The 15230-nt window shown below is 41.8% G+C and overlaps 1 protein-coding gene across 3 annotated transcripts in view; it reads left to right on the top strand.

Moving 5' to 3' along the window:
- SLIT3 (slit guidance ligand 3) overlaps positions 1 to 15230 on the top strand; it is a 525031-nt gene that overhangs the window by 20013 nt on the left and 489788 nt on the right. For 2 of the 3 annotated variants that reach the window (XM_064161620.1, XM_064161622.1), the window contains exon 2: positions 10968 to 11218. In XM_064161620.1, coding sequence (XP_064017690.1) covers positions 11034 to 11218 — 185 coding nt within the window. In that variant the 5' untranslated portion in view covers positions 10968 to 11033. Of the gene's footprint in view, positions 1 to 10507; positions 10879 to 10965; positions 11219 to 15230 lie in introns of those variants that run through there. The other variant, XM_064161621.1, reaches the window with a different exon arrangement.

The following is a 15230-nucleotide window of genomic DNA, read 5'->3' as shown; positions in this document are numbered from 1 at the left end:
TGCTCTGGGAGCCTTACAGTAAAGAAGTTCCTCCTCGTGTTGAGGTGGAACCTCTTGTGCTGGTTTTCCTTTAAATATTCAAATGATAATGCTTCTTTAGTTACTGGGTGTTATTTTTCTGCTTAATCCACTTGAGCTAGCTACATATCAAGAAGAGGAGAACCAGCTGGTATTTGATGCTCACCACCTGGTGTAGAATAAAGGGTGAAGCTGTTATGGCACAAGCAACTATAATCCTGAAGCTGTGTAGTTTTCTAGTTTGGCACAATACAGTTGTGGCTAATGCTATGGGATGCATGTGCAGTGAGTCCTTCAAAGGGCAACTGAAGTTCCCTTTGGCCACAATAAAATGAAGAAGACTATTTAGAAAACAGACTGAAAATGCAAATTAAAGTAATGAATGGTGAAGTTGTGAATATTTGTTGATATTTGACACTGATTATGGAGGAATAAGGCTACTGCCAGCAGTTACCATGCTGAAACTTAAAATTCAATGCTTGATTGAGCAGCACCTGATGAACAGATAGATGGTTTTGATTTCTTTCAGGATAAAAATCATTTCCTGCTTCAGCGATTCCATAATATTGAGGGTATCTTCAGTCCAGATTTTCTCTCCAATTTTCAGAGTATTAAAGACTCTTGAACATAGAAAATGACTGGAAAATTATTTGGATTTAATATAACCAAGTCTCAGACCAAAATGAAAAAGTCCATGAAGTTACCCTTGAATAGTCTGCACGAAGGAAACAAAATAGTCTACTGTTATTAAAAAATGAGTTTTGCATTTATAGTATAAATGTAACAGGAAAACATGCCTGGGAAAAAAACTGTCTTGGTATGTGTCTAGTGAGTCTGTACGAACTGCATTACTCTCTACATTGTCAGGTTTTGCATGTATATAATTTCTGTTTTCAGTTTCATTTGAACCATTTAATTCGTGTTACTCCCTTGCGGGTGTGTATATTCCAGTTGAAGTAATGAGCAAACACCAGTTCTAACATACTGGATAGTATTAACTGACTTATCTTTATGTTTTTCTAGACCAAAATCTCTATTTTTAAACAGACATAAATGGAAACCAAAGCATGACCTTTGCTAACGTAATTTTCTGTCATAGCCCTCACTTGTGAGGATGATGTTCTGGCAAAGGATAAAAACATTTTCTGCATAGCAGAAAAGAATTCCATCTGTGATGTGAATTTTGCTTTTCCTTCTGTTTAAAGGCACTTGGTTATATTTGACAGCCAGTAAAGAAGGCATAGGATCCAGGCATTATAAAGAAAGGGAACAATAAAGTAAATTTATTAGACTGTTCCCAGTGAAAGAACAATCTACAATAGCATTGCACTTCTTTTAAATCACAGAACCACCGGACGTTAGGGGTTGGAATAAATGATGTATAGTGGTCATTCTAAGGCATGAAACCTCAAGCATAGAAATCCTCCTGAATACAAAGCCAGATTTTAGAGTCACTGTAGGTCAATTGGTGATTTGTAACATTTTTTTCCATCGTGACAGTGAGAATTTTTTAGTAATAATGTAAAGAAGTAGAAGGTTAATTGCTCAAGGCCTTTTTTTGGTAATTGGTATTCTGCTTGTGAAGTGGATTGTTGAAGGTGAATCATAAAGTGGCTCACTAAATCTTGAAGGGAAAATGATAGAAAAAGGGAATTGGATTATGAAACCCTGAGGTAGTTCATATATATATATATATATATATATATATATATATAATTGCACAATTTGAGGATTTATCTGCTTTTTCTTCCAGTGACAGTGGATAAGGTCATATGTGCACGAATTAAGATGTGTTTGAAATAAGATCTACTAGATGGGTGATAGCTGCACAGCATCTTGTGGAGTCTTCTGTAGGGTTTTTCAAGGGTAGGATCATGGAAGAATTGTTGGAAGGGTGTTGTATCTTCTTGACATCTCTCAATGCTACAGGATTTGGAGGTTGACTGCTCCTTTGACTTGGAGAGTGAAGCAACACTTATGTCATTTTTTGTACTATGACTCGCGTGCTAGGCCTTTGCTGAGATGTAATATTTAAATTCCTGGCCTTGGTACTCACTTTTCTGTCTTTTTTCTCCCCACTGCTCTCTTCTGTGATTTTATGCATTCTCCAGTTGTTGGACGTGAGAAAAGCATGGCTTAGTCACCCAGAATTGCTTGCATGGAACACAACTAGGAGCTTATGACCACAAAATGCACCCAATTTCAGTAGTCATGTCTATGTATTAGTCTGACAGATTCAGTTTTCTGAGCGTCTGACAGGAGGAGATGTGGTTCTTTTTGTATTTCCCAGTGCCAAGGTGAATTGTAAGGGTTACCATCATGAAGATGATGGTCTAAATTTGTGCTTTTGTTTCCGTGTTTGCATGTTGATCAAAGGAAACCTGACTGCACTTGAAATTGTCTAGAAACGTTACTTTTTCAAGTGACTTCTCCTGAGAAAAGACAATTATAACCAACAGGAAGATGGACAAAGAGTATGGTCTAGAGATATTTAAGTAGGTCTAGAATGCTTTAAATCTTCTAAAATTCAGAAACAATGAGATGATTTTTTGTGTCTGATAGCACAAGCATCAGAGTAACCATTTTGAGTCTTTTATGGCCATTGGGTTTGTTAGCTTAACAGCATTTGGGTTTCCAGTAAGAAACCAGATTGGATAAAGATGGCTTTCATTCCAAAGAGTTTAGTCATCTCCTACAGCACGTCAGAGTTGAAGCTTTGAAAATTTCAGTGCAAAGAACCTTGTATTAAGCCATTATGAAGTTTTGCAGCTTTCTTGCCAAGTGTTGGCTCGAAAGGAACTGTGGGACAGCCTCTGCAATTTAGGAAATCAGACACGTCCTTTTTTCTCTCTGTCCAGCTTATTGTCCTCGTATTTATGGTTTCATTGTGACATTTCTTGTACTCATTCTGAGGAAACCCTAATAAAGTGAACAGCACACAAAATTTAAGAACCTAGACATAAGATTTTTCTATTAAAACATTGCATAAAACCTCTTCAGATCTTTCATTCTTTGGCTTTCTGTCCCTTTTATACAATATGCAGAGTAGATATTGAAGAGTCCTGTTAAAAAAATGCTTTTCTACAGCCAGCCAGATCAAAATACCTGTATGTGTAAACAGACAGAAGATATGAAGCTCTCTAGTACTTGGTTTTCAATTACCATACCCATTAGGAGGGAAAAAAGAAAATTCTATGTCAAAGACCACCACATGTTCATGTCATGAAAAATATTACATATTTACAAAATACTTCTAGTTCTTGATATTTAATATAAACTTTAACTTTAATACTTGAAACATGCTTTGCAAAGCTTAGGCCTTGTGTGTATTATAAATCTTTATGCACTAGTAACTGAAGGGTAGGAGGCTGACTTGCCAAGGTCATACCCCATAAGTAACAGAGAAACAAAACCCAGGTTTTCTGGTTCCTGCTTAAGCAGTGGATATTTCCTTTCTGTGCTCAAAAGAATTTGTTCATGTTAGTGTGCTGGCATGATGGGGATCTAACTGCCTAAGCTTTATACAGAATGTGGTTTTCAAACTCCTGATAAGTAAACAAGAACTTTGCAGCATCGGAGGTGGGGACTCACAGTGTTGTCCATAGATGAAGACAGGAACTTCTGATGCCAGCACATGCTAAATGATATTTAACTGCCATTGCTGCATACTTGGAGGTAAAATTCTAGGAAGCTTCTTATGCTTCAAAACAAGGCAGTTGTCTTTTGACATGCTGAGCATTGTGAACTATTCACAACTGAGGTTATGAAACAGTTTGCACTGTGGCAGTGGCATCACTAAAGTGTTGATAACAGTCAAGAAAAAATCCAAGTACAGAAATTTTTAATAACAACTTTTAATGCTTTATTTTATCCAAAGTTGTCAAGACTTCAGGTTAGTTTTTTCTTCCAAGACAGTGTGAAGTAATACATATTTTTCCATGTAGGACAGCTTCATCTAGAGTAGTGAGTATATCTAGCCTCATTCTTTTGTTTTGAACTCCAAATCAATGAACTAGTCAAATCTTGAAGACTTCAAGTATTTATTGCAGGTTATGAAGATGATTCTCTCTGAAGGATTGCTTTGTCTCAAACTATGAAGTTAACTCTTGTCCAAGAGAAGTACTCAATTGTGAGCCTGTGGCTCTAAAACTCTGGGCAGTTAAAAATCCTGTCAATTAATACACTTCAGTAGCTGAGGTAGAAGCCTATGTTTGAATTGGGTTTGTCTGGGCACTTTCTCTGTTTACTTCACAAATACCTTTTTGAGTGAGAAAATGCAGAATCTCTCAAAATTGCCTTATGTCAAATCCTGGCTGAAACAAACCGGTATAACTTGCAGGAGACACTCCTTGTTTCATGTAGCAGTGAAGCTTGTGGATTATACATTTTGACTCTCCATTCTCTCTGTAACCATTGCCAAAGCTTGCTATGTCTTGTCTCTGAAGTAACACCCTTAAGCTTGAAAGGATGCTGTCCTGGGGCCTCTGAAGCTTTGCATGTATTCCACAGATTTTAAATTGATTTAGATCTTCCAACCAGTTCAGTACTTTCTTATAGAAGCTTCTATGTCCTGGCAGCAGAATGAACTCTACTGAATATTGCCTGCTATGTGCAAGCCATGTTCATTTTGATTACAGACCTTAATTTAAGAACAAAATCCACAATTATTAGTTAGCTTTTGTGCGCTAAACTCACATAATAATAGGCCTCTTTTTGCCTTTGTTTGGGTTTTGGTTTCCTCTCTAGTATTTAGTTAAATGCTGAGGGAGAATCAGATGTGAGCTATATAAGGCGCAGGTAACTCAATGTGGTTGATGGAGTAGATGGCACAGTAGGTAGCAGAAAGGATATGATGTGGTTGCTTCTGGTGTATGGTACAAATCTAATATAAGAGAACCTAATTTGATTTGCTAAGCTTTTAGTGGAACTGCTTTTTTTGTTTTCTATGTAAGCTATAATTTAAAACTCTTTAACAAGTTTTAAATGTTTCCAGCAGTGGTGAAGGTGCATGATCTTTTCTCTATGTTAGTCAATTAGCTTTCAGCTGCTTCCAGTTTGACTTTGACAGCCTGAGACATGCCATATTAAGAGCTAGAATAAAGAGCAGATAAATTCCATACTGTCCATTATTGGAATTAAACTGACAGAGTAAATTCCAGATTTCAAGGGCAACTGCAATTGTGTCTCTTCATCTAAGCAAGAGAAAAAATTAGATGGTTTATTGGGTGTCATTCACAACCTTCTACACAGTTCCTATGAATGGGAGCCCCATTCTAAGTGGAAGAAATCACACTGAAATGCTTTGCTAGTCCAAGTCACCACTTCTCTTCTGTGGTGTACCAGGCGACACAGCAACGCGAGCTCTATTGCATGGAGTCATCTTCCTTATTACCATATCTCAAAATGGGAATGGGTTTGTGAGTGAACAGATTGCTAATAATTGTGGTGTTGTTCTGTTTGAGGGGGATATAAGGCTAACTTCTGTTGCTAGACTGTCTCATTCATCTGAGGTTTCACACCAAGCAATAGCCTTTAGCGGTGTCTCACTTCTGATGGTTGTTTTCATTTTATAGTTTCACTGGTTTAGAAGCAGCTAATGCTTGTTTCAGTAAGCACAATATTTACAAACGCAGGCACAGGTGAAAACATGATTTGCTCAGTCTAACACATTCTTGGCAAAGAAAACAAAGCATTGTTTTCTTAGTTAACAAAAGTGATTAACATGAAAATATACTGGGAAAAAACAATATTGGGTTTTCAATTGATAGTTAATTTTCCTCTCGAAGTTGGAGTAGAAAATGCCAGTATCTTTATGAAACTTGTGGCATTAAACCTCTGAGGGCTCAGATGAAGTTAGAGTGAAAAGCAGTGTGAATCAGCAGCAGTCAAATCTATTTTTCCTCCCTGTAGTGCTGTTACCTTCTTATTGTTTATTTTGACGGCAGGTTTGAGGGCAACCGCATATGTGCTCTAAAATCTCATGGGTTGAAAAAGTATTTAACCTCCTCAAACGTCCTGTGTGCAATAGGTGGGGAACCCTCAACAGACCTGGGACAGCCTGCACAAAGCAGATCGCCTGATCGCTGGGGCCCCGGGGAGCTCACAGCCACACGAGGGCATCGCGACACCGCTTAGGCTCTGCCTGCTGGGGACGGCTGCAGAGCCATGCTCCTGCCTGGCAGAGGTGTCACTTTCCTGCAGTGCTTGTATGTTCTGTGCCTGGCAATATTGATATCTGTCGTACTAAATCTGTCTCCTGTTTCTAGCTTTTAATAAAAATCAGGTTCAAATTCTTTAGCACTGACAGGATTCCCCAGTGGAAGCTTTATGTCCTTTTTAGGTAATGTGCTGAGATACTTCATTTAACTTGGGATATGTCATTGCTTCCCCAACGATTGCATCAGTGACTTGAAAATTAGGCCAACTTAGGACTTCACACGTTGAAAATGCACATCAGCTTGATCACATGACAAAGCATTAAGTGATGTGGTGGATGTGCTTGAGGGCTTCTCATTGAGGTGTTCAAGAGCCTTGTGACTTAAATTAGGAGATTCAAGAGTTACTTCCTTTGAAGTGATCAGAATTACTTATTTCTTCTCCACCCTTTTAGTTGCTGGTGATGGTGGAAACTTTGTTCTGTTGAAGCAGGTACTTGGGTAGTATAATGTTCTGGGATGGTCTTTTGTTGCTTGAACCAGAATATATGTTTGGATTCCTTAAATGTGTTTGGTTTTTGCCCATAAACTTTCAGATTTCAGGACTTCAGTGAGTATGCCAGGCCCTGCTACAGTTCCCACTAGGTCTTTAGACAAATGATTATTGTGCACATAGAAAGTATGAGCATTTGGGAGCCGTCAGCTTGACTGCACGTGTGTAGGCCACATGGACAACACAAGTGCAATGAGTCTGATGCTTTTCAGACATGTCATTCATGTTACACAGCATGTGGGCAGGCAGAGCTGCCCAGGAAGTCCCTGACAAGAAATATGGTGACATTCACACACCACATAATGCATCTCTAAATGACTGGTGGTGCTTGCATGCCTTATGAAGGTGATGTTGGAAGTTCAAAATCATCTAGAGAAGTGATTTTTCTTTCACTTATTTCTGCCCAAGCAGCTGCTGTGATCTGTTTTTGTCTTCCACAATTTTCTATGGTTCCCAGAACTCAGCTGTCTTCTAGGTTGCAAGTGGTACCAAAGATACTACTGCAAGATTGAGACAGTGGTGGGGTTGGCAAGGATATTGATGGTGAGTTCAAGAGAGAAGGCAGCTACAGAACTGCCTAGGTGACAGCAGTGCGTGAATGTCAATATACCCTTGAAGATCTGTTTACTGAATGCTATTTCATACCAAAAGAAAAAAAAAAGCAAAACTGTTTTTTTTTTTTTTAAAAAGCAAATTGATAAAAATTTTCAGGCATTACACTAATGGTTTCCAGATTTGATGCAGAGATGTTCTAAATGCAGTGAATAGATAATTTTCAAGCAGAAATGACTGCAGAAGCAGCAGGCAAGATTCGAATCCCTGCTGAGCAGGCAGCACACCTTTGATAACAATCTGGTTTGTAAGGAGTTATACATATATGGAAATGTAGTTAGTTTCTGATACTTCAGGAAATAGTGTGGACTAAAAACTGTCCAGCTTTAGCTCATAACAGTTGACTTGATTAAATGAGATTATCCTATAACGTGTTGTTTTGTGCTGTTGCGTGTGACACCTGCTGTGCTGGCCTGTGCCAACTCCTAAGAGATGAGCAGTGACTCATTTGCCAGCCTCTAGCAATTGCTGGGAGCCAGAAGCCATAGGAGATGTGTGTAGGAAAAACAGTGGAGTCAACACTTGGCCTAACTGTGGCATGTCTTGATGAATATCTGACTGTCTCTAGAAGGAGCTATTTTAACTGGCATGTGGGATAACATCCTCTTAGTTTTTATAATAATTTACAAATGTCTGTCAAAGACAGGTTTGGCTTCAGTCTTGTCTATTTTCCTGCCATCTTGTGTGCTTCATGTGTCCTTTTCAGGGATTTCTGTTGTGAGGGATTAGCAGCAGAGCAAGACTGCCAGGGATGACAGCACTGAAGAACTTAGGGGAGAATTGTGCAGCATTCTTTAGGATGTGGAGTTAATCACATGTAAACATTAATAACTGAATTAAAAATACTATCAGGCTATTGCATGTGCATTATCTCGTCATATTTACTTAGTATTCAATAGTTTCTTCCCCTCTATCCTGAGGTGAGGGGGGTTGTTCCTCTAGATGTGACCATCAGTGTAGCTGGGAAGATATTTGCTAGTAAATCAGAACAGGAAAAAAGTCTGTCTTTGGAATGATGCTGCCTGGATGCCAAGGGAATATAGGTTCCAAGAGAAGTATTTTCGCTGCTGGAATGAGTTGCGGGTGTGTACCTTCAGTCTGTGGTGGAGACGTCAGAGCTTTCAGACCACTTTGTCTTCACAAGCAATTTTGTCTTGTCTGGCCTGAACCAGCTGTTCCTTGCTCAAGAGCTGATCTCTTGCAAACTTACACTGGATTGAGGGTCCTTACCTCAGAATAGATACCGATGAGTGTCAGTGACATGGCTGGAGCTGCCTGTGCCTTTGCCCTCTGAAGCCAAGGAGAGGGACATGGCTGAAATCTAACCTCTAGCATTGCTGCTGTGGGTACTGTGAGGCTGGAGCTGGGGTGGCTGTGGCTTTTCTCCTTACTTCTGTCAGTGCTGGAGGTTAAAGTGATCTTCCTCTGCCTTTTACTCCAGGAAAGGAGAGGTTCATTTAGGGATCCAGATAAAACTACACTTACCATCACAAACTTTTGGCTTCTATAGATTTGGAAGAAGTGTAAAACCAGTATTTTCTGAAGCAACATAAAACAGCCACAGGAAGGGGTGACAGCTCAGTCACTCTGTGTGTTTTGAAACCTTGTCTCATTTGTCATTTGGCCTCCTCACATGGGTACTGCTCTATAAGGACCACTCAACAGTCATAGGAGTGTTTCAATCTTAATGCTTGAGCAAAATAGTTTCTATATAAAAGCGACACTTCTCATGTAAATAATTCACTATAACATGAGAAACTCACTGTACTGCTTTTTCAGACAAAGGCCAGGAGAGGTGAAAGGAAATGTGGTCTTGCACATGCTTTGGCAAACTTCTTTGCAGAGAAATGTTCTGGAGTGTCAAGCTTTGGCTTGTGAAGGAGAGCAGTACCCAAGCAGCTAGTTCGATGGCTCTAAATGAGGACATTTCTCTGGTTGAGGCAAAGGCAGTTCTATCTAAGTGGGCAGGAACACTCTGGGTAATTACAACTGCCAGTGACCAAAACACGAAACTAATGTTTGAGGTGTGTTTTCTGTGCACTTGAACTGCATATGGATGTCTCATGGTGAATATCCTGCACTGTTGTTTTTTTGTCCCTTCACTTAAAATACTCCATTTTAATGTTTGAATAAAAACAAAACACCTCAAACAAAGGGGAAAAAAAACCCAAACCAACAAACAACCCACCAAAAAAAATCCAAAGCCCTTTTTGAACGCAACCTGAGACTGCGAATCCCAGTGCAACTCAGTCCTGTCAACAGGGTGAGGGTTTCAAAGTGATCTTCAGTGAAGTGGGACAGGGAAAAGATTTCCCTACCTGCAGGGACAGAGCCTCACTGCATAGTTCATGATGTAGATGAAGAACAGAGTTACTGTTGCCAATTCGTTGTGAATTGTAAGTGTGCAAGGCCCTTTGAAACAGATGGGTTTGCGCAGCTGGAAGCACGGCATGGCACGGGTGAGGTGCAGAGTCTGGGGGCAGCGGCTCCGTGGGGCGCGCTGGGCTCTCCGCCGGGGAGGGTGCGCGGGGCCGTCCCGCCGCCAGGGGGTACTCGGGGCGTGCAGACGCGCCAGGAGGCGGCGGGGCGGCCAGATCGGGGCCGTTCGCGCACCGCCGGCCGGAGGGGCCTGCACATTACCCCCCGGGAAACCCGAAGCGGGGCGCGGAAAGTGGGCGCACCCCAGCTGCGGGAGCCGCATCTCCCTGCGGCGCCGCCGGCGCGACCCCCAAACTTTCGCCCTCCCTCCGCTCCAAAAGTTGGGCAGTTTGGTGACGTCAGGGCGGCCGCAGCCAATGGGGGCGGCAGGAGCTATTTTGGGAAGGGGGAGGGGTGGCACGGCGCGGCGGGCGCTCGCCCCGCTGCCATGCACAGTGCATGGAGAGCGGCCGGCCGGCGGCCAGCGCAGCAGTGCCCGGCAGCGCAGCAGTGCCCGGCAGCGCCGCCCTCTCTGCCCCGCAGCGCGCCTGCCTTCGCCTCACCTCCGCTCGCCGTCTCCTGGTCCCGGCTCCGCCGGCCGCTAGCGCGGGGCTGCGAGCTCGCAGTAGCAGCTGAGCGGCGGGAGGCAGCGCCTGAGGAGCTGGCGGCGGGGCGGCTTTGAATCGACAGGCAGGCACCTTCTGCTGCTCCGCGGTGTGCCCACCGGCAGGCAGGCACCTCCTTCTACTCCCCCGCGGAGTGCCCACTGGCAGGCACCTCCCGCTGTTTTGCGGGGTGCTCAGTGCAGGCGCCTCCTTCTCCTCCCCCGGAGAGTGCCCACCGCCAGGCAGTCAGTCATCTTCGCGGTCACTTGCCCGGCCCAGGTGGGGCGATGCGGAGCGGAGGAGGCTGCTTTGGAGATTGCCGATGCTTCTGATGGATGTTTTGTGTGTGTTTACCTCCGCTCCCCGATTTTCTTTCATCTGAGGACGCATCTGGCTGAAGCTCTGTTAAACTCTCTGCCTTCTGGTACCATTCGCAGATAACAGAAAGAAACCTGAGCCCGAGAGGCAATTCCCCACCTTCTTCCACCTAAAGTAACCTTTGCAGGCGCCTTTGAAGGTTGGCTGGCGCTCCGGCGGTGATGGCAGCGGTGGGTTCCCTTGGGCTGTACTAAGAGCCTCTGTTTTCTTTTCCCTTTCTTCTTAGAGGCATTTCATCTTTAAGGACCGGCTGCTGGCGCACACTTTTATACCCACCGAAGCGATCAAGAAACCATGTTGTCTGGTCGAAGAAGTGCGTTTCTGTGCCTTGGAATGCTCTTGAGCTTTTGGAGCTCCATGAGTTGGATGCCTGTTGGAGGATGCCCGCATAAATGTACTTGTATTGCTTCCAACGTGGATTGTCATGGACTAGGACTCAAAACTGTACCGAGGGATATTCCCAGGAATGCAGAGAGACTGTAAGTAAAACCCTTTAAGGGCTTCTCACTACTTCTTGGAAGCATTTGGGATGAATTTCTCAACACCTGCCTGTGGGTACAGGGTACCTACCGTCGGCAGCTTCAGCAATCATGCAGGGTTCAGGTTTTCGGGAGAGAGGGGGAGGAGCTTTCACGAAGTTACAGCTATCCTGCTGCTGTTTTGCTTTTGTTAAAACCGATCCCTTTTTCAGGTTTTTTTTTTTTTTTTTTTTTTTTTTTTTTTTTTTTTTTAGTTTTTTCAGTTAACATCTGCTTGGGTTTTGTAGTGAATTGAGTGGCACGGAGTTCAGCTCTCTACCTGAGGTGCTCCCAGCAGTAATCAGTGTCAGTGGGAACACGAGTTTGATACACAACTTGAAATCTAGGTGTTTTCACCTACAGCCTGGTTGCACTTACTTTCTCCTTATTTTCTCAGCCTGGTGACTTCATTGCCATGGAAAAATCGACTACTGCCATAAACCAATTGAAATGGATAAGAAGTCACATTAAAAGCTGTCTCTAATTTCTATTTTAAACTGCTGTGGGGAAGATGGTTATTTAATTCATAATCTCCTTCAGGGTTTATGACAGTGATACACTGTTGAGAGGTGCTTTCACCCTCAGCATGGGAGAATGCGATGAATGTGTTCGTAGTAAATCTTTTGTGTTATAAGTTCTCAGGAGTTACTTAGTTGACTGTTAACTTGCTTAGTTTCAAAGTTTTTAAGGAGAAAGCTGAAAGTAAGCTTCAGTTTTGTGATCCTATTCTGGCACTGGTTGGTGCAGAGGACGGCATCTCTGATGGTTAGGTAATGCATAGCATATGGCATATTTCAGAGAATGCCCAGTGCTAGATATGAAGATGTCCAGAATGGAATGTTAAAACAGAGCTGCAGTGCTGTTCTGTGCTGTGCGTCACAGGCAATCACAAGGAGTGCAGCTAGCTCTGTCTTACCTGGATTAGCTGATAATTTTATATGTTTCTGACCTTGTAAGCAAACATTGTAGATTGTATGGCCTGACTTCCTATTTTATTCCCTTTTGAGTCATGGAGCTGGGGAAACATCAAACTCGGGCATTTTTTCCTCCAAGAAAGCAAGTTAGGTGAAGTTACTGAACAAAGTTTTTGTGCATTGAGGCCTCTTAAAGACTGAGTTCTGCCTCAGAATGAAGTTTTTTTAGTACTCTTGACTGTTTCTACTTGTGTTTCATAGTGCTAAAAGCTCTTAGATGATAGCAGTATGTGTATTTCTTACTAGGCTGTTCTACCATCTTCAATGATTTGTGGTTATAGCAGCCTCCCATTTAGCCCCAGCTGTGTGAACAATGGCTTTCAGATGTCTCTGTTATAAGAAGCTTAAGTGCACAAAGCTGGATGTTCTTCAAAATTGGTGGGTAGCAACTTGGCAGTTTGGAGACAGACCCCTCCGCCTCAAAACAACAAACCACCACCAAAGTGGTAGCAGCAAGCCAGTCAAAGCACGTGTAATAACACCCGTGTTTTGTGTGCTTCGCTGGTAAGATGTGTTGGCATGAGTTTAGGAGTCAAATGCTAGAATGAAACTTTTAAAAGTCGAGTTCAAATGATTCTAGATGTGAGGTTAGCCACTTGAGAAAAAATTTTAAATGGCAATTTAGTTTTGTGTGAGTTTTAGGGGAACTGAATTAATTTTGTTGCTGGGTTTCATTGATGAGAATGTACTTAGAGATGTTAAGGTCCCCTGCGTTCTCAAAGAATCCAACTGAAAATTGCGAGTTTCTTTTCTTGGTATGTTAAACATGAAAAGGAATGGAGGTGTGTAATTGCTATACTCGTAGTCCTGATACTTTTGATGTTATTTACCAACTTAAATGTTAGATTAATGGCTGCATGAAGAACACCAGTAGCTGTTTCATAGCGTTCAGTTGAGTATTTAACCTCAGAGATACACTACTGATAAATACAAAATGTAGCTGTGAGGGATATTTTGCATCTTTTTTTTCTTAAGATAGTGTTTTGTATTGGAGCATTGAGAAGCTGAAACCTTGTGAAAACAACATAGGGAGGATCACATAGTAACACATTTTCCCAGGTTTTTAAATGCTGTCTTCATTTTCCATCCTCTTTAGTGCATCACAAGCCTTTTGCTGTTTTAAAGCATTTGATGTCATCTTTGTTACAATGTGTTTTAAAGCTTATATCAGTCAAGATTTCTACTGGTTGTGGGAAGTTTTGTCACATAAGCAATTGGGAGAAAAAGACTTCATATGTCTTAGCACTTAGCATAGGTGAAACCTAAGTCAGTCACTAGATAAATCAGGGGTCTCATTTTATTCTGCTCCTCTGCAACTTGAACCTATTTGTGGCACAGTGATGGGTAGCCTCTAACCACCTTGTTGCACATGGAAGTAAAACATGGTTCTATCTGAAATGGTAAAGGTGTTTGTAAAGGTAGAGAAATGACTGTACCTTGGGAAAATAATTGTGAAAAATTTCTTGATGGCCACACACCAAGGGACTTTGGAGGCTCTTCTAGTATGAAAAGGTCTTGACTTCTTTCTGAATTCTCTTGAGCTGGAAGTTTCACATACCTGTCCAAGTTGGAAACATTTTGCTTTAATTGAGAAGAGATCTAATGGCACCACTTAAAATATTTTGCCACTAAGCTTTTCAAGTTATGTTTGTACAAATGTTACAGATTGTTTGGGGTAGTGGAGCCAAGTTAAATATTATTTAAATTTGCATTAATATGAAACCTCAGGAAAACTGAAAATGTAACATGAAAGAAAAAATGTAAAATGTTTAGGGGGGAAAAAATCTCCTCTTGAAAAGTCCTGCTAAATCAACTGATTATTGTCACTTGATATTGCAGGAAGTGGACATCACCAGATGTTAGATGACTGATTCATGAGAAATGTTGTTCCCTTCCCTGTTCCCTTCCCTGTTCCCTTCCCTGTTCCCTTCCCTGTTCCCTTCCCTGTTCCCTTCCCTGTTCCCTTCCCTGTTCCCTTCCCTGTTCCCTTCCCTGTTCCCTTCCCTGTTCCCTTCCCTGTTCCCTTCCCTGTTCCCTTCCCTGTTCCCTTCCCTGTTCCCTTCCCTGTTCCCTTCCCTGTTCCCTTCCCTGTTCCCTTCCCTGTTCCCTTCAGCCTTCCACTTCCCTTTCCCTGGGGGACCTTGTACATGAGCAGGATGACAGAGCAGACTCTGTGGCTTGTCATTATTCTTAACTGATCCACTCTACATTTGCTGAGGAACAACACCCTCCTAAAACCAGAAGCTGATAGACCTTTTGTCTTGTGGAATAATTTAATAGTTAACTTTTAGGGTGGGCACACTCATTCTTGGATTTCAACTACACAATTGATAAGGTATTTAGTGCTAATAAAGGAAGTAGAAGTTAAGGTTTAGAAATCAAAAATATGTAAATAGCTTCACAAAAAACTTGCATTTTTGTACCTCTCTGAGAAGTTCCTTAGCCTTGCTTCATCAAACTGCTCTAATCAGAGTTTGGTTAGCAGCATTTCAGTTCTTGTATGTGATGGTAATGTAATTTTCTTCAGTGGAAAAGTTTTCTGTGTACGTACAATATTACATGTGTGGCTTTTTATAACACTTAATAATGCTGATAGTCGAGTTTAGTTTGAGATGATGTACAAATGCAGTGAGCAGATCAAGGCCACCTTCTTGACAGTTGTATTCTTCAGCTCTAAAAGCAACAAGTGATATGGAGAAACTGCTTAGAAGTCTTCCGGGTCAATATCTGCTTTCTGTTTGAGAGTGAAGCGTGAGCCTTTGTGTTTGGCTTTGCATTTGTGCCTAGTTATCTCCCTGTCTGTTAGTGGCAATGTGTTATATATGTATGGAATTTTCTTCGGAGAATTTGGCCAGGTCTGAAGTCTTGATAAATTTATGCTTTGTGTCTTAGGACCATGTTTAATTGATAGTTCTCCTGGGTTAATTATTGTTTTGTTTTGGCTTTTACTTAGAAGGATTCTTTATCTTGCTAACTGATAAAGCTTGCAAGACTAATCT

Source organism: Pogoniulus pusillus, chromosome 22, assembly GCF_015220805.1.
Source record: "Pogoniulus pusillus isolate bPogPus1 chromosome 22, bPogPus1.pri, whole genome shotgun sequence".
Classification (NCBI taxonomy): domain Eukaryota; kingdom Metazoa; phylum Chordata; class Aves; order Piciformes; family Lybiidae; genus Pogoniulus; species Pogoniulus pusillus.
Note: the sequence above shows the minus strand (reverse complement) of the source record. Positions and strands in the feature narration are given on the sequence as shown.